The 19,851-nt window shown below is 36.5% G+C and overlaps 1 protein-coding gene across 1 annotated transcript in view; it reads left to right on the top strand.

The window, feature by feature from the left end:
• mib2 (MIB E3 ubiquitin protein ligase 2) overlaps positions 1–19,851 on the top strand; it is a 36,650-nt gene that overhangs the window by 4,763 nt on the left and 12,036 nt on the right. Inside the window, exons 3-12 of the mRNA XM_055165899.1 lie at positions 7,047–7,153; positions 9,047–9,241; positions 10,037–10,179; positions 10,482–10,589; positions 11,284–11,388; positions 12,223–12,385; positions 12,773–12,906; positions 15,653–15,801; positions 18,491–18,647; positions 19,416–19,570. Of these exons, the coding sequence (XP_055021874.1) occupies positions 7,047–7,153; positions 9,047–9,241; positions 10,037–10,179; positions 10,482–10,589; positions 11,284–11,388; positions 12,223–12,385; positions 12,773–12,906; positions 15,653–15,801; positions 18,491–18,647; positions 19,416–19,570 (1,416 nt within the window). The remainder of the gene's footprint in view (positions 1–7,046; positions 7,154–9,046; positions 9,242–10,036; positions 10,180–10,481; positions 10,590–11,283; positions 11,389–12,222; positions 12,386–12,772; positions 12,907–15,652; positions 15,802–18,490; positions 18,648–19,415; positions 19,571–19,851) is intronic.

The raw sequence follows: 19,851 nt of genomic DNA, 5'->3' as shown, positions 1-19,851 counted from the left end.
TTAAGGGCAGCAGGTCTATTTGTAGTTTACACCTGCCCCCGGGGAGCAATAGGAAGTGGTGTGCAGGGATACAGTGAGCAGGTCCCCAGGCTAACGTGAGTGGAGCCTGAACTAGATGTGCTGTCCTTATGTGTTCCTCTGTGATTAAAGCAGATTGGTCTGGATTAAACATGGTAACATCTGCAACTGTTTGGATTAGCATGCTAAAATCTCCAACTTCCTTCCTAAACACACAAAGCAAGGCGCTACTGAAATGTAAAGCTGTATGAGATACTGTCAGCTTTATCTATATTCTTGTGGCACAGTTCTTAAACTTGAAGAGGGTGCGTTTGCAATTGAAGGTAAAAACAGGAATCCACTCAGCAGCCTCTTTTTTAATATTTGCAAGTATTGGTTACACAATTTTTTGTTCTGAAGTCAATAAATGGAACACAAATATCCAAAGAGACTCCTCATCTGGGTGAATTCCTGTTTTTACCTTCATTTGCAAACTCATCCTCTTTAAGTTTCGGAACCGTGGAACAAGAATATAGATAAACTTGTCAAATATCTTTTTTTTTTTTTTTTTTTTTTTTTTTTTTTACAATGGCAAAAACCAAAACATATACTTGATCTCACATGCCTTCACATTTGTATCACTGCAGAAGGCCTATCAGTGGTTTTGTTGTGTTTATAATAATGTCATAGTTTAATATCTCATAGATGTATTTGGGAAATGAGATAAATCTTAACCTTGGTGTATGGAGCACCAAGGTGAAGAAACAATCAAATTTGTTGCTATTAAAGTTCATTGAGAAACTTGATAAGACACTGTTGCTTTAGCATTTCACAAGCCGGGTGAGGTTTGTCTGTGTGGAGTTGCATCTTCTTCCCCTCCCCTGTCTGGATGTTTTTTGTTTTTTTGTTTTTTATTCTGGGTCTTCTCCTTTAGTTATTACCACAGCAATAACTACTTTCCTCCATCAAGCTATAACATGCAAACTTCTCCAGCTTGGCCGTCCTATATATATTTTCAATTTTGAAATTTTCAGAAATGAAAACCGAAAATAGACAAAAAAACAAAACAAAACTCTCCCACACCCCACCTCTCTGCCCACACTCCACAGTCCAATTTTTCACGTATACGCACAAAAAATATTAATATAAATAATAAATAAAATGACTAGGTATTCAAACAGTATCAGTCAAGTCCAGTCCTGTCAAAGTGTTTAAGAAAGGTGTCTATATTTTATCAGCTCAGTATTCATGATCAGAACCAAGTTCACTTTAACCTTAACCTTACTTCTGTTCCCAATACCGTGGTAAAACTTGTTGCTTTGGTTGGATGAAAATTAGCATTCTTGCTATAATCCGGCATGTTTACACTGCAGTGTTGTAGATGGTCATTGATATGCACTGTCTCTATTAATTAATAAATAAATAAATAAAATAAATAAAAATAAAATAAAATTAATAAATACAAATAAAATAAATAAACAAATCAGTTGATGGTGTTTTAGTCAACCAAGATTTTTATTAGTTAGCTTTGGAGCTGCAACAAAATATTATTTTGGTATGATATAATTTTTTAAATATTTGTGAATACTTATAGTTTTACAAGCTTTTGGAAGTTAGTCGATTTAAAGGTCCTATATTATGCAAAAATTACTTTTATTGTCTTTTTTTTACCTTGTCAAAAACATACCTGGAGCTGTGTGTTGTTTCACTCACACATGTTTGAGTAATCCTTTATTAGTCTGTTTACATCTCCAAAGGTCAAAATGCTCTGTTCCACCTTGTGATGTCATGAAGAGGTAGTTTTCAATTAAACAGCTACCTTTAACTTTTGTTCAGTAAAGATTGGCAATTCTAGAGCTGGAATTGTCCATATGATTCTAGTGAAAATGTGAAGTTTAAAAACACAGTGGAGCACTTCCTGTCTTACCATATGACATCACAAGGTGGAACAGAATGTTATCTGCTTGAGAGAAGAACTCAGCCTAAATCTGCAGGGTTTGTGTGTTAAACATGTGTGAATGAAACAAAATACAACAAGGAAACAACATTATAACACATATCAGAAAATGGTGTAATTATGGGCCCTTTGAATGTCTTAAATAGTTGATATTACGTTATTTTCTTTCAGATCTTTCAAACGAGAACAGCCCTAATTCTCAAGTTCATTCCCTTTATCATTTACTTATCCATTACTGCAAAAAAAACATAAACATGCATCTTGTTTATTAGGACATGAGAAGCCGCTGAGAGAGGGACATATGTGAGGGCCATATGTTTACGAGGACGGCCCAGAGCAGCCAGTTAATCTGCTCTGTCTAAAACACAAACAACACGCACGCAACAGTATTAGGTCAGGCTCCAGTGTAATCCTGAAGACACTCTCACATCAGCACCGCTCAGACTGACACACTGTAGGCTGCTAATATACTTGTTTATTTTCCATATATACTTTTGCCTGCTATGGTAAGACATTTTGCATTTCGATATATTGCTGAAGTAAATATAAACAATGATATAAATGATAATATTGAAACTAATTTATGCCACTGGTCCAAAAATCCAAAAGCAGATTTAAACCACAAAACTACTCTAAATATTGTTTAAAAAATCAATGAGCTGAAATAAATAAACAGGAGAATGAGACACTTTAGTTAAGTTTGCATCTGTAATGAGTCATAGAAATATAAAATCAACCTTTTATGGCTTAAATCTGATCATATAGCCAAAAAATAAACAAAAAAATTACCCAGTAGTGCAAAGAAAATGTACACAAGATAAATACTGACTCCCAAAAAACATTGTTCCAGTTTTCAAATATTGAAGGATAAGCTGATATAATAATTATCCTGACAGGCCTATTTATATTATTTCCTATATTGTTTCTTATCCAGCTTGGAGAGGATGTGTAGTGTAGCTGTTCTTTCTCTAATCATCAAATTATTTATTAGCTGATTCTCATCTTCATTGACACCAACAATCACCTCTAAATTCAGGCTGTACTTTCCTTTGTATTCTTTAATCTGTAGGCTTTTTTAATATAGGACGGTATAGTCTGAAATGGGGGTGACGAGTGGGGAGAGACATTCTGCCAATTGTTATAGCTGGGAAGTTTATTTATTTATTATGTGTTTGTTTTTGTTTATTTTGCTTATCTTGTCTTTTTTCATGTGTGCAATGTTAAAAGCAAGTTCTGACATATTAAACGTTTGAAGATGCAAACAATAAATTATTAATCACAAAAAATGCCGGGAATCATTCACACAACATTGAAGCTGGCACGTTACCTTAAATATCCACTGCGATCTTACGCCAAAGTCACGATGCAGGCATAGACTGTATTCACATATGGATAGTTAACTTGCTAGTTGCCACATTCCAAATAGGAAGTGAACATGGGAGCACTTCCAGCTCCATCGACTCTGGCTCCAATTGACGTTACACAGAAAAGTTGTCACCCCTCTCTGTAACTACAACAGTGAGTCTTGTCATTTTGGTCTTAAAATGTTCATATTAACCCACAATCTACATGATACTGGCATTTTTATTTCAGTATTTTGTCTGTAAATAAATTCCTACTCCTAATGTGGAACTGGCTCCAAACTCGCTCTTAGAATCGTTGGTCTTGTGTGCTTCATTTGACTGGAGCTGAACTTTATGGGTGACGTGACTCTCCCTTAGTCCGTTTCTTTATACAGTCTGTGGCCACACTGCAAAGAACACTGACCCATAACCTGAAACATAAACTCTTTGGAAGTTCTATATATTGAATGAATAAAGTGAAGCTCTAATGTCTGTATATTCACTTAATGTTTCTTACTCTCATTAAGATGCACTTCAAGTTGTAAATATGAAAAAAAAAGTGGCTCGAAATAAGAAAAAGTTGCACGTCGACTAAATATTCTCCTGTTCATTGGTACTGGTTTTATTGGGTTATTTATTAGCTAATAAGGCCAAAGTTGTTGGCTGACGGGGCTGTGTCAGTGCTTGCGCTCCACCTGGGAAACATGACATTTGGCTCTGGACAGATTACTGCTGATCTTCTGAGAACAGTCACGCGTCATACACTTTTGACTTTGACCACAAATGTTCTGCCAGCACAGACCAGCAAGGACCCATATTATACTATTGTCTGATTTGTGTTATAATGTTGTTTCCTCATCACAAACATACCTGGAGTTGTGTTTTGTTTCATTCACACGTTTAACACAAATCCTTCATATTTAGGCTGAGTTCTTCTCTTAAACAGAAAACTCTCCGTTCCACCTTGTGATGTCATGTGGTAACACAGAAAGTGCTTCACTCTGTTTTTAAACTCCATTCACCTTCACTAGAATCATTTCAATAATTTCAGTCCTAGAATCGCCATTATTTTCTTAACAAAAGGTACTAAAAAAGTAGCAGTGTACTTGAAAATTACCCCTTCATGACATCACAAACTGGAACAGAGCATTTTAAACTTTGGAGATGTAGACAGACTAATAATAAAGGATTACTCAAACATGTGAATGAAACAAAACACAACTCCAGGTCTGTTTTTAATAAGGTAACAACATTATAATATGGCTTAACAAGAGTACAGTTCAGGTACTATGAACCTTTAAATACTTTAACCTAAGAACATGGGGAAGAAATTCATATTCTTGATGATTTAATATGCTGTATGAATTAAAAAAATAAAATAATTGAAAAAAAAAAGAAGCAACAACAATAGATTTAAATACTGTATGGGTGTTCAAACCAATAAAGCTGTTTTTAAATTAAAATAAAACAAAACAATATAAGAAGAACATTTCAGTCTCAGTAACTTAATTACAATGTAAGACTTTTTTTCTGTTGTAATAATTATTATACTTTTTTTGTTTTAACAGTAACTGTTGATCTACATTTTGTGACTTTTGGATATCTTATTTAGAGATTATTATAGAGATATTTGCAGTTTTCACTTTTCTGCCTTAAATCTCCAGCACATACCCATATTTAGTTTTAGAGATAACTGACTAAAAAGCTAACTTAAAGTAAAAAAGAGGCTGTGGATGAGTTTGCAGTTAATTAAAATTACATAATTCAACGAAAATAATAAAAAAAAAAATAAAAATAAGTCAATCAAAAATATCGGCCCAGAAATATCGACAGAGCTCATCGGCCTTCGGTTCGTCTGGATTCTGAGCAATGTATCGACTTTGGCCATGAAAAAAACACATTGATCGATCTCTAATCTCATTTTTATGCTCTTTGCTCTTTGCTCTTTGCTCTGTTATTGTAATATATTGTGATGATTTACTGTGTCCAAATAATTTACCATGTGGATCAGTAAAGTTTGTCTAAGTGTAAAGGTGCATTGTGTAACCGCTTTTCTTCATGGATATGTTTTTACTTTCTCTTGAATGTTTCAAGGACCAAACCAGGCCAGATTATAGGTCAGATCTGTGGAGAGGCAACACCGCTCACAGTCAGAATGTCTGTTTTTCTGGGTATTTTTGAGCAGTAAAACCACCTGTAATTGAATAAATGTAAAGGAGAGCTGTTTAATGTCACACTGTGGAACATTCCAGGCAGAGCAATGACATCTCTGTAGAAACAAGCAGTGATGGACCTCCAATCAAAAAGTTACATAGTGCACCTTTAAGTCTATTATATAGGTTCCACTAATTACTCATTGGATTTATCTGAAACATTACTAAATCTGTGTAGCAGTTTTTGTTTTTCTAAATAAACCAGATTTGGGTTTGAGAGTCATGCGTGTGCCTTTGCCCTGAAGTGACCTGGTCTTTAATTGGCCGCTGTGTGGGATTAGCCTTAAATCTGTGTTTCAGAAGTCAGGGCTCAGAGCTCTGGTGCTCAGGCAGGGAGCAGACATGAAGCTCAGCCCATCTAAGGTTAAGCGTTTATGGAACAAGTGACCAATGACTTCCTTAAAGTATGGGCATTGGGAGCTCCTTTGCACCAAGGTCTGATCAAATATTCACTATCAGGTATGTCATATCTGTAGAGGAGATTTAGTTTGTAGATTTTCAGGAAATGTAGCTACATTCCTGGACAAAACTTGTGATAGAAACTTTGGTTGTTGATTAGAAACTGTCTCTTGTGTTTTCCAATAATAGTGCCAAATTTTAGCAACCCAAAGAAATTAATCTTACCAAAATAACTGCTCTCATCAAACAGGAAATTAGCGTTTTTGTTTTTTTATTCCTTGAAATGTAATGTACTATACGCATTAATTTTTTGTCTGGACTAACCTGTTTTTACACTGAATCACATGAGCATACCTTTTAAGAAACTTTTGATCTGGGCTACGTGATATGATATGATATGATAAAAAGATGATTATACTTCTTTATATTATGCTCGTTTGCACAGTAAGTTAAATTAAAACTAACGATTCACACTGTGTCAAAATAAAAATGGAACAATAATGCAAGTCTAATGTCTTGTAAACAAAATAATGAATGAAATTTGCTTTTTTGCACATTTTACATTTGCTTCAGTAGAGATAGACCAATATATTGTTTGGCCAATATTTACTTTTTTAGCGTACTGACTATTGACCATAAATCTTCAACAGAATTCGATGTTTAGTTTGACCCAACCAGCAGCCTAAATATGCATGAAAAATATATACATAAAGCTTTATTTGAGCACTTTAGTCCAAAGAAGGTACTGCAAAAATGTGAATACTTTGGACTCTACACAGCTTATAGTAAAAGAAGGTTGTGGGTGAGTTTGTACAAAATTCTAATGAGATAATTTGTTGATAGTAATGATCTCATTGGCCATCGGTTCCTCTGGATTCTAAACAATCGGCCGTGAAAAAATGCATATGGGTCAAACTCTAAATGTCATGCGTTTGATTCTTCATTCGGTCTGATGTGAGGTATGTCTGGGGTCATTTTGAGCCTCTGTGAAGCTGTGCAGCGTTTGATTAGAGACTTAGACAAACTTTATTGATCCACAAGGGAAATTATTTGGACACAGTAGCTCACACATCACAATATACTGTAATAACAAAGAACAAAAATATATATAAATGATAATGTGTGCTTCTGTTACAGAGTGAGCCTGGCCCCGAGACAGAACTTGCCCCGGATCATCCTCAAAGGAATCTTCCAGGGCGTTAAAGTGGTGCGTGGCCCAGACTGGGACTGGGGCAACCAAGACGGTGAGTGCCCCCTTGACTAACCCTTCAGCCTCTGCCCTCAGCTCTCTAACGCACCAGTGCATCTTTAAAGGTGCAGCTTTAAAGTTCCACGGTGCAGCTTTAATGGTTTAACTGTTTATCAGAGTGAGCCAGCCAGTCTGCTCCACACATGTGCCCCTGTGTGCCCACACTGGTTACACTACGACATTCCTGTGGTGAACCTAAAATCTCCAAACATAAAAATAAACTGCATCATTTCACGTTGCTTGTTGTACACTCCATCTTAGAGAAAAGTACAGCCAGATTTCAGTAATTCCCTGTATTGTGGTGTTGTCTTACTATTGATACGTCCCAGTAACATCACGCTGGGGGTGTGTTTCTATGGATTTCTATGGATTTCTATGGCTGAATGTTCATTAGTTACCATAGTGACACAATGCATGCATTAGTAGTAACAACCAAAAAGTTTTTAGATTGTCTGAAAACTCAAGAAGAAATACAAAATGGATTTAAACAGCAGGAATCTGTGATCAGTCCGAGCGTTCATGGTCCTGTTCAGGTGTTTGATTTCACAAGAAGGTGAAAGTGAATAAAAAAAACTGTTCAGCTCAACTCATCCGTTGTATTTCCAACCAAGTCATCAGCTCTTTCTGTTCAGATTGTGTTAAGTCTAACTTGAGTAACAGAGCTTCAGACAGTTTCAGTTATCTTCACACCCCCAGGGAATATTGATGAGCTGCAAAGTATCAATAGACAAATGATGTTAACACTACACACATAATAGCCTAAAAGTATTAAGAGTTAAAGGGTTCATCTTATTAGCAGATCGTTTAAATGACTTTCTCTGTGCATTTGTTTAACATGTTTATTATTCTTATTTTTCTGGGTGGTGTTGACAAAAAGTTGCATCATTACATCTCACTTTTTGGTCTTTGTTCTTAATTTTGACGTCTCTTAATACTGTTTCTTTGTGCTGTTCGTCTTTTTCCATTTTCACAGACACAGAATCAGGCTGTTTCTTTGTTGTTTTGGGGATATGAATACATAATGGTGCTTTTCTTTTTTTCTCCTTTTTTGAATATCTAGTTTGTTTTATTTTGTGCATTTTACATCATTCACACATTTTCAACCAGGTTTCTGATAATGGACATTGGACTTGGAAAGTTATACCTGTTTTGTGCATGTTTTCCCTCTACTTAACATTTTGTCTTTTGTGTTTTGTGAAATTCATGACTGGGATGTAACAATAACTGAAATATGTGATATTGTATTATCAAAAGTCTCACAAAAATTTCGTGAACCATCACAATATATCGAATCACAAGTCTCTTTGCTTAAATTAATTGTTATGGTGCGGCAGTAGTTAAAAAACTACATAGACCATGAGCCTTTGCTGTTTCAGAGCACACATGAAGAAATAATAAGCACTTTTAAATCTTAATTCTTTGGATTATGACAGTACCAAAGGCTTTTCAAGACCTTTAAAAGGAAAAGTAGCATATTTACAGTTTGGTTAGCCTCATCATAATAAATATTGCAATAAATATCATACAATGAGATAAATATTGTGAAAATATAATCATGAAAATATTGTATAGAGAGAGTTTTGAATATTGTTACATCCCTACATCAGTATGAGCTAAAAATATTTAATACAGATGGGGGCAGGTAAAACAAATATTGTTGAAAAGGGGATTTTGGTTGTAATACAAGAAGTTAATGTGTCTAGTTTTCAGTAATAATGATCAGGTTCAACATTTGTGAATTTACCTTTTGGATATTTCATGGCAGAGTACAGTGTGATGTGACATAATCTCATTTTAGAATCTGAAAACCACCAATGTCTGACAGTCTCCCGGCGCTGATGTGATGTTATTTCTGTTTATCATGTGTTGTGTGCGTGGACGGTCACAGGTGGGGAGGGTAAGGTGGGGAAGGTAGTGGACATTCGAGGCTGGGACACAGAGTCGGGGCGCAGTGTTGCCAGTGTGACCTGGTCCAACGGCACCACCAACGTCTACCGCATGGGCCACAAGGGCAAAGTAGACCTGAAGTACGTGTCTGACGGGCAGGGAGGATTCTACTACAAGGAGCACCTTCCCAAACTAGGTAAGAGGCACTCAGAGTTTAAATGAACTAATATAATGGATAAAGATGATTGGGTTCATATTGAGGAGATGATGGGAGTAGCAGGTAAGTAAAGCAGATTAGCTTCTAACAGAGGTGGAAGCAAGTCATTGTTTTGCAAATAAGTCTCAAGTCTTTGATCTCAAGTCCGAGTCAAATCCCAAGTCAAATACAGGCAAGTCCAAGTCAAGTCTCAAGTCACTGGCCCATAAGTCCAAGTCAAGTCCAAGTCATCTGCTTTGAGCTTCAAGTCATTTCAAGTCTTTAAACCAAAGTACCAAATATAGCTTAGATTTTTGCAATTTATATACTTTTTAAACTAAATTGTACTTTAAAAAATCTAAGTATATTTATATATGAGTATTTCTAAAGTATACAAAAGTTGTAGAAATGTAAATTTTTCCTCAGTGTGAATCATTAATGTCAGAATAGAAAGAATTCAGATTTTGCTTCTCAAGTCTTCTCAAGTCACAGGCCTCAAGTCCATGTCAAGACCCAAGTCTCAAGTCTAAAAAATAATGACTCAAGTCACAACTTGCAAGTCCCCACCTCTGGCTTCTAATACTAATTTCTAATACTAGTTTCTAATACTAATGCACTATGAATCTGATACTTATGATATAGTGAAAAACTAGTTCTTTGGTGGAGGGTCAACCACCTGCTTGGGTTTTAACTTTGCCTGGAATAGATTAACCCAGCTCCATTGGCACCTTCAGGCAAAGTTACAAGTCAGGTCTGTGAATTCATGCAAAATAATGTACATGCCTTTGTTTCCAGGGGAACACGCAGAAATACAGAGACAGGAGAGCGCAGACGGACACTCGTTCCAACAGGGAGACAAAGTGAAGTGTCTCCTGGAGGTGGACATTCTGAGGCAGATGCAGGAGGGCCACGGAGGCTGGAACCCCAAGATGGCCGAGGTAACAACTGTTACCAAAGCACTTTACAGAACATTATTCAGTCTCTCCACACTCGGTGGTGGTGAGTTCCTGTTGTAGCCAGCAGAGCCCTGGGGCAGACAGAATAGTAATAGTAATTCTAAAAAAAATTTTAAAATTATTGTACAGTGAAGCCTCATTTATTCAGTGTCAGAGATGTCCAGTTGAGCGTGGTGGATGGGAGTGAATAGGGCATGGACCACAGCTGTTAGAAGCACTCAGAGGTCAGAGGTCATTGGCATCTGGGGGGTTTCTTACACAATATGTCCTCGCTCTGTGTCCAGTACATCTGTCGGATCGGGACCGTCCACAGAATCACCGACAGAGGAGATGTCCGAGTCCAGTACAGCAACAACATCCGCTGGACTTTTCACCCTGGTGCCCTCACCAAGGTAGGAAACCCTCCTCCACCAGGTTTCACTACTTCCTCTGACACTTTTATCTATTTATAATGTATCAACAGTAGTGGAAGAAGTGCTCAATTTTGTTACTATACTGGAGCTAAAAAGTTAGGTCAAGTAAAAGTAAAATGTGCTTAGTATAGTAAATGTAAAAGTATTTCCTGCATATTTTGAGGTTTTCAAATGTAGTGATTTTGATAAAGATTTATGTTGATTTTGTTCAACAGAAACAATAGAATCAGTAATTTTTTTTCTAGTTATTTTTATTTACATATTTTTGTTTGCTCAATCTACAAATGTGTTAAATAAAAAAATCCTCAGCCTTTTCAGCAGGTCTCAAACAATAATAAAAAAAAATCTTTAACTTTTCAGTCCTGTTCAAAAATGTAGTGAAGTAAAAGTATGTCCTTTAAAATATACTTAAGTAAAGTACAGATACCTACCTTTTTTTACTTAAAGGTGCATTGTGTAACTTTTTTGGTGGATGGTCCGTCAAGTGCTTATCCACAGAAACAAGAAGGTGACAGACCCACAACCAAAACGTTACTTAGTGCACCTTTAAGTACAGTAGTTTACAACTTTTACTTTTTTACCTTCCACCACTGGTTATCAATTATTATTACTGTTATTATTTCCATGGTAACACAACTCCAACACAAATAATAACCGTACTCTTGTGTCTCAGGTGAACACGTTTGGAGTGGGAGAGCTTGTGCGAGTGCTGGAGGACATGGACAGTGTAAAGAGACTCCAGGCTGGACATGGAGAGTGGACAGACAGCATGGCTCCAGTACGCTCACTCACTCAGGTTTTAACTGTTAGACCCTCTCAAGTTTTATTAAGTTAAGGAAAAGCATCAAAATAGCTCTAATGTAATGTTTATGTTATATCTAAATGTAGAGCTTTGTTTAAACATTGAGTGTTGAGAATTAAAGGACCCAATATTACGCTATTTTCTGATCTATGTTATAATGTTGTTTCCTCATCGCAAAGCTACTGTGGAGTTGTGTTTTGTTTCATTCACACATCTTTAACACACAAACCCTCCATATTTAGGTTGAGTTCTTCTCTCAAACTGATGTAATGTCATGTGATAATACATTAAGCGCTCCACTGTGTTTTGAAACTTTATACACCTTCACTTGAATCATTTGGATAATTTCAAAACCAAAGATGCTTTTTTGTTTTCTTATGTACTTTAACTTCTTGGGTTCTTTTTTAAACACAATATAGTAAAGTGTATTTCTCTTGTTGGCAAGCAGCCGAAACATGCCAACAAGATAAATACACCTTACTATATTGTGTTTAAAAAAAGAACCCAAGAAGTTAACGGATAATTTCAGACGTGGAATTGCCAATTTCTACTAAACAAAATGCAAAAGGTAGCTGTTAACTTGAAAACTACCACTACTTGGCGTCACAAGGTCGAACAGGATATTTTAAGCTTTGGGATGTAGACAGACTAATAATAAAGGATTACTCAGGCATATGTGAAAATCCAGGTATGTTTTCAAGGAGGTAACGACATTATAACATGACTTAAACTTCACAAGAGTCCATTTTGCATAATATAGGACCCTGAAGCGCCTGTTGTTTGAAACCCTGTCTCTGTCCTTCTCTCTAGGTCCTGGGGCAGGTGGGGAAGGTGCTGAAAGTGTACGCAGATGGGGACCTGCGTGTGGCGTTTGGCGGTCAGACGTGGACTTTCAATCCGGCGTGTCTTTCGGCGCAGCCCGTGGAAGTGGACGCCAACCTCATGACCGCCGAGAACCCATCAGAATCCGGAAGTAAGGGCTCACATTGGCCCAGGACTTCGCCATACCACACCAACTGCAGCTTTTGTTTTTTTCCTATGCATTTTACCCCATTTGTCTTTGCTTGTCTGCCATGCATGTAACTGTACCGTGCTTCACTCAGTTTTTCTTACAGGGTCGGGTTGCGTTTCAAATTGCTTCTGTTTTCTTCGTATGTGCATGATATCGCTTTGCATGTTTTTTCAAATTGATCTGGTCTGATTAAGATCTTGGTGTATTTTGTTTCACATCTCTTCTGGTCCATTGGCTTGCCCTGTCCTCCTCCTCCCACCCTGAAAACAGCTATCAGCAGATAATAATAATAATGACCTTGGACGTAGATTGAATGTCACTAATCCGTTGTCTTTTTTCTGTGTTCAGGTACAGTAATCTCGGTGCTGGAGAAGCTGCTGGCCCAGTCCACAGAACAGGACAACCCCAGCCGACTGGTGATAGAGGCTGCCCATGGGAGTGCCAGTAAAGTGCGAGAGCTGTTACAGAAATACCCTGACAAGGTGAGTACAGCAGTCTCCTCTACAATATTACAGAATACTGCAGTACATGTGGTAGCGCAGGCATAAGAGGGGTGGGAAGACATAAGGAATTTATCCACATCTTGGTTATACACTTAAAGAAGATTTATTATTCTTTTGTTTCTTATATATTGCTTTGTTTTGGTTGACATCACAATATTTTATTAGACCAATAATATTTAAAGGACCCATATTATGCTATTTTTTACATACCTGGAGTTGTGTTTTGTTTCGTTCACACATGTTTAACACACAAACGCTGCATATGTAACCTGAGTTCTTCTCTCAAACTGAAAATTCTCACTGTTAGAGGAGGAGCTCCACTATGTTTTTAAATTCCTTACAGCTTCGGTAGAATAATTTGGATATTATCAGCCCTGGAATTGCCCATTTCTACTGAATTAAAGGTAAAATGTAGATGTCAACTTAAAAACTACCGCTTCATGATATCACAAGGTGGAACAGAGCATTTTGAGCTTTGGAGATGTAGACAGACTAATAATAAAGGAATACTCAAACATGTGTGAATGAAACCAAACACAGTTCCAGGTATCAGGGTTCCCACAGTCATGGAAATCCTGGAAAAGTCATGGAAATTGAAAATGTCATTTGCCAGGCCTGGAAACGTCATGGAATTTTGTAAATTCAATGACAGTTTTGGAAAAATCATTGAATTTTAGTATCTCTTTCATGCAACTACAGCGTTCTGTTATGTTCTCATTAGGCTATTATGATTATTTCCGAATGTATGCGCCTTTTGTTTAAAAGAGACGACAATAAATGCACTGACAGTATTTTGAATGTTAAAAAACTATAATACCAAACCATAAGGTGAGTGGAAAGGGTTAACATTTCATATTTAGACCTAAAAGTCTGATCAATTCTACACATGTAGGTGCTGAAAAGTCATGGAAAATTCACTGCAGGTCATGAAAAAGTCACTGAAACCTTTTGAAATGTTGTCAGTGAAAAAGAGTGGGAACCCTGAGGCATGTTTTTACATTTTTAACATGACTTAAACCTCACAAGAGACAATTTTGTGTAATATATTACCTTTAATATAAATAAGCAGTGTTGGGCAGGAACTAGTTACAAAGTAGGGCAATACTGTAATCAGATTCTTTTAGTTACTTTTCCTGCCAAAAAGGTGTGTTATCCATTAGAACACTGTTGTAAAACAGTAAACAGATAATCTGGAGCACATGATGTCCTCTTCTGTCAGAAGCAGATCAGCTGCAATACAACACAAATATTGGTTTAAGGTCATCTCTGCTTGACATTTGGCAGCTTATAACAAAAAGTGTCATTAGTAAAGAGTTCATGCTTTTCTTTTTTCATGAATAGGGAAATCTGACTCTTGTCCTCATCTGAGACTGTGACATATTCACATCTACAATCTGAAAACCAATACTTAAAAGTAATTTTTAAAAAATATGTCCCTTTCAAATTATTTTTGTTTTTTTGGTCTCTAGCCCTGACTGCACCTTGCCCTATCACTTCACTCCTCACTTGTGTTCTGGTATGCGACCTTGACATTCATTTGTGCACTGCTACGCAGCTGTGTGTCTTGGATGCGGAAAAGACAATATATTTAGATATTATCAAAAGCTGGAAGCTTTACTGAAGAGTAAAGTGAAAATAAGAATCATAGTCAGAAGTATTTAAGTTATGAGGGCTTTGAAATACCTACATTCAAGTTACCTAGAAAACTGTTCAATAAAATAAATGTCTTTGTGGAAAATCAGACCACCAAGCTGTTTTGTTTTGGGTTATATATTTTGACAGATTTGAAAAACGTTGAAGTTAAAATGAATGTTGTGTGTGTGTGATACAAATACAGTTGTTGTACATGATTCAAAAAAAAAAACTGGAGGGACTATGTGTCTTGGGGTCCCACTGGAGTTGCTGGAGGAAGTGTCTGGGGTGGGGGAAGTCTGGGAGTCTCTGCTTAGACTGCTGCCCCAGGATAAGAAAAAGAAAATGGATGAATGGATGGCCTGAATATATATATATATTGTTATTGCTTAAAGGTCCTGTATTTCACTAAACAGATTCTTGTGAGCTTCAAGACATGTTTTAATGTTGTTACCTCCTCAAAAACATAACTTGAGTTGTTTTGTTTCATTCACACATGTTTGAGTAACACTTTATTATTAATCTCCAAAGCTCAAAATGCTCTGTTCCACGTTAAAGTTTTCAAGTTAAAAGAGACCTTTTACCTTTAGTTCAGTACAGATTGGCAATTCCAGGGCTAGAATTATCCAAATGATTCTAGTGAAGGTTTACGGAGTTTAAAAACACAGTGGATCACTTGCTGTATTACCACATGACATCACAAAGTGGAACAGAGTGTTTTCTACTTGAGAGAAGAGAGCTAAACAATCAGGATTTATGTGTTAAACATGTCTGAATGAAACAAAACACAACTCCAGCAGGTGTGTTTGTGATGAGGAAACAACATTATAACATAGATCAGAAAATAGTGTAATATTGGCCCTTTAAACTGTGCTCTTTTATTAACAATAAAATCAGATCAGAGTTATATAACTGGTAATAATCAATTAAGAGCTGTCAGAGAATACCTCTCCTGAGTCAGATCCACCTGAGCGTGTATATCCATGTGACGTGACGTGTCTGGATTATGGATAATCTCCATCATATCTGTCCCAGCTCACAGTGCAGACTGTACAGTACAGTGACTATGCCCGGGTGTGTGTTTTTTCTCCAGGTGGACATAAAGAACCAGGGAAAGACAGCTCTCCAAGTGGCCTCTCATCAGGGACACATGGAGGTGGTGAAGGCCCTGCTCCAGGCCAACGGCTCCATCGAGATCAAGGACGAGGATGGAGATACGGCTCTGCACTACACCGCTTTTGGGTAACAACATGCGCACAGTTGGCATAGTTTTATTTATGTATTTATTTGTTTATTGCTCATGCCATCATTTTGTTGGCATCAATTTAAAGAAAACAACAACAAAAAATCTGGCAATTAACACAAATGCATGTTCCAACCATTATGTACATTCCCTTGGCATGAACAAAAGGAAGAGGGAGAAGATAAATGTGATAAACTCTGCTCCTTTAGTCATAATAATAATAGTAATGGTATATTAGACTAAATAGACTAGATGTTATTGCTCACATTAGTAAGTGAAATGAGGGGCAACTAAAACTAATATTGTTAAAATGAAGGGTTTTGTTGTAATGCGGTGAATTGTTGAGTTTAGTCATATTTCATCACAAAGAAACAACACATGCATCCAGTCAGCATAATAATGGAATAAGAGACTTAGCTCTAAAGATATTATTGCTCACAAGTTATTTATTTATTATAATTTATTGCATATATACATACAAATTACAATAATTGATAATTTAAGTTCTTTATAAATGGATAATATGTAATTTTCTTAAAAGATACCGACATCATGCCGGGGGTGTTCTGTAATGCATTTCTACTGGCGAAATGTTCAGCAGTTTCCATGATGACACAAAAAAAACCCCAAAATAAATAAATAAATAAATATATATATAATTGATTTAAACAGGACATTGTCAGGAGCCTGTGATCAATACGAGCATCCATGATCCTGTTTAGGTTTTTTATTAAAAAGGTGCTAGTGACAAACTGAAAAATTGTTGACTAATGTAAATTTTACTGTAATTTTTTATGTGAGAGACTTATTTAAGAGTACAAATCTTCTCACCTGTTGTAGCTCCAGCCAAATCAGCTCTTTCTGGTCAGACTGCGTTAAAATAAAGCTCAGATTAAGTCTAACTTGAGTAACAAAGCTTCAGGCAGAGCAGTGCTTCTAGTTAGCATCGCACCCACAGGGAATATGGATGATCAACTGTTGAAGTATCAACAGGCTAAATCAGACCTTCAAAATTAGTGTTCTTTCCATCGCATTATTCAGTTCATTTTTTTTGCCAAAATCACAACAGTAGTTACATCACAGGGTTTAACAAAATTATTGATTTAGACAAAAGACAGTTATACAACGATTGGTCAATAAAGGATAAACAGATCACAGGAAACAAGCCAATAGATAACTGTCCCAGAGATTCCCCTGTAGCTAGACCCTTTTTTGTGGCAAGAAAAAACTCAAAAAAACCCCATTATACAATATATGAATGCAATATTATTTACCCCACAAAGAGAATATTATGTTACTAAATGTAGTGTTGTGTTTAAACCTTTTTGGTTGAAGGGCCTGTCACCCGCTTGTCTTCATGGAAGTGTTATTGTTTTATCTAGAATGTTCTACAGTAGAGACTAAACCTATTGCATCTATCTCAAGGGAGAAAACATTAGGCTACATTACAGGTCAGATCTGTGGAGAGTCACCCCTATTCACAGAGAGAAATATTGTATTTTTGAGCAATAGAAACACCCGTAATGAATAAATGCTAGATAAATGTGCTTCATGTCATACCGTGGAACATTTTAGGCAAAGCAATAACTTCTCCATGATGAACCCTCACCCAGAAAAGTTGCACAATTAACCTTTAAATTTCCAGTTCAGGCTGAATTGTCAAATGTTTCCGATTGTCATGCCTCTTCCTTCCTTATTTGGCTCATAGCTTTATGTGATCCAAATCTTTTTATAGACATCTTGGAATAGCTTGACATACAGCAGCACACACAAAAATAAATCTGTTTACACGAGGTCACATCCTTCAGGCTTTTTACATGTGAGAAATATAAACTTCATGAGACCAAAAGGAGATAACCTCACTCACAGGACAGACTGTGTTTTGTCTCTTTTGTCTGTTGTTTATCACACATTATCGTTACAGGTCTATTTGTGCATCACTACAAGGGCCTTAAAGGTGCATTGTGTAACTTTTCTCCATGGAGATATTATTGCTTTGCCAGGAATGTTTCACAGTATGGCATTAAACCTTTTAATTATCATGGAGACCAAACCAGACCAAGTTAGAATCAGAATTCCTGTTTTTCTAGGTATTTTTGAGCTATAAAACCACCTGTAATTTAATAAATGCAAGTTAGAGCTGGTTAATGTCACACTGTGGAACATTCCAGGCAGGTGATGGACCCACAACCAAAATGTTACGCAGTGCACCTTTAAGGATATTTGTAATTTTGTACACATTTGGTCACTTTAAGGAATAATAAAAAAGAAAAAGACAGGCTGTTTTGCTCAATGCAGATCTCCCTGTTGGCGCTCTGGTGCAGGTGTGTGTGTCTGTGTATGTGCCCGTGCGTGTGTGTGTGTGTGTGTGTGTGGCAAGGCAAGGCAAGGCAAGTTTATTTGTATAGCACAATTCTTACACAAAGTAATTCAAAGTGCTTTCCAGAAAAAGCAATACATTGAAATCACAATACAAACAAATCAAAACATAAATAATCATCAAAAAATTAAGAAAGAGAGAGAGAGACATTAAATGATAGAGAAGAGTGAAGAGTGTGTGTATGTGTGTGTATGTGTGTGTCTGTGCGCGTGAGAAATCTAAACTTCATAAGACAAACGGTAAACTAAAAGGAGCTTAAGTTAAACCTGACTCTTGTGACAGTTATTTGTGTTTTGTCTCGTGTGTAGGAACCAGGCGGAGGTGGCGCGTCTGCTCCTGAGTAAAGGGGCCAATGTGAACATGCTGAATAACTCCATGTGCACTGCACTCCACATCGCCGTCAACAAAGGATTCAGTGACGTTGTGCGGGTCCTGACCGAGCACTCGGCTGACGTCAATCTGCAGGTCAGAAACACGCTTCACACTATTTACACACTCATTTGTTCAGTACTAAACAGTGCCAAAAAAGTCTTTATTAAATACTATAATCAAATACTTATGTACATGTGCATGGTAATAAATATTTAAATTCATATTATAATGCTAGTCTCCATGTAAATGTACTTAAAGGTGCACTATGTAACTTTTTGATTGGGGGTTTGTCACCTGCTTGTTTCCGTATGTGTCGTTGTTCTGCCTGATTGTGAAAGATTCCAGACAAAACAATAATCTCGACAAAGAAAAACATTTGAACAGAAAAGTTAGACATTGCGCCTTTAAATGTTCAGCCTGGAATGTTTCACAGTGCGACATTAAACGTATCTATCTCCATGGAGACAAGCATAGCAAAAGAAAAATTTTATTCTATCAACTGGACAAAAATAAAAAATTTAAAAAAGGCAAGGCAAGTTTATTTTTATAGCACTATTCGTACACAAAGTAATTCAGAGTGCTTTACTGAATAAAAAAATTCAATAAAATCACAATAAAAACAAATCAAACCATAAATAATCATCATAAAATTAAAAAAAGAGAGAGACATTAATTACATAAATTAGAGAGAAGAGTTCGGAATGAAAATCTTTCAGTCATATGCACAGCTAAACAGAACCGTTTTGTCCAGTTTTCTTTTGTTATTTGTTTGATTTTTCTATATTTTTTTCTTTATAAATGAGCACTTTCACAAACATTATCTCTGTTCAAAATGTGTGTTTTTTGTTGTTTTTTTAATAGGACTCATATGGAGACACGCCTCTCCACGACGCCATCGCCAAAGACTTCAGGAGCATCATCGAGGTCCTGGTGGTGGTGCCCAGTATAGACTTCAGTCAACAGAACCACAGAGGCTTTAATCTGCTTCACCATGCTGCGCTCAAGGGAAACAAGCTGTGAGTCCAAAATAGTAATACTAAATTAATAATAATAATAAAAATAATACAGGGATCATGCACATCTGGGGAAAATTTGATATGTATTTGGAAAATGAAAGAGCATAGTGATCTGTAGAAAGGTTGTATCTTGATTCTGTAGGAGCAGTGGTACTTAAATTAAACCGCCAATATTATGTTTTCTGATCTAAGTTATAATGTTTTTTTTCATCACAAACATACCTCGAGTTTTGTTTGTTTCATTCACAGTGGTCTAACACACAAACCCTGCGTATTTAGGC

This window comes from Boleophthalmus pectinirostris, unplaced genomic scaffold (genome assembly GCF_026225935.1).
Source record: "Boleophthalmus pectinirostris isolate CB_2022bp ecotype Guang Dong unplaced genomic scaffold, ASM2622593v1 HiC_scaffold_8, whole genome shotgun sequence".
NCBI classification, from domain to species: Eukaryota; Metazoa; Chordata; class Actinopteri; order Gobiiformes; family Gobiidae; genus Boleophthalmus; species Boleophthalmus pectinirostris.
Note: the sequence above shows the minus strand (reverse complement) of the source record. Positions and strands in the feature narration are given on the sequence as shown.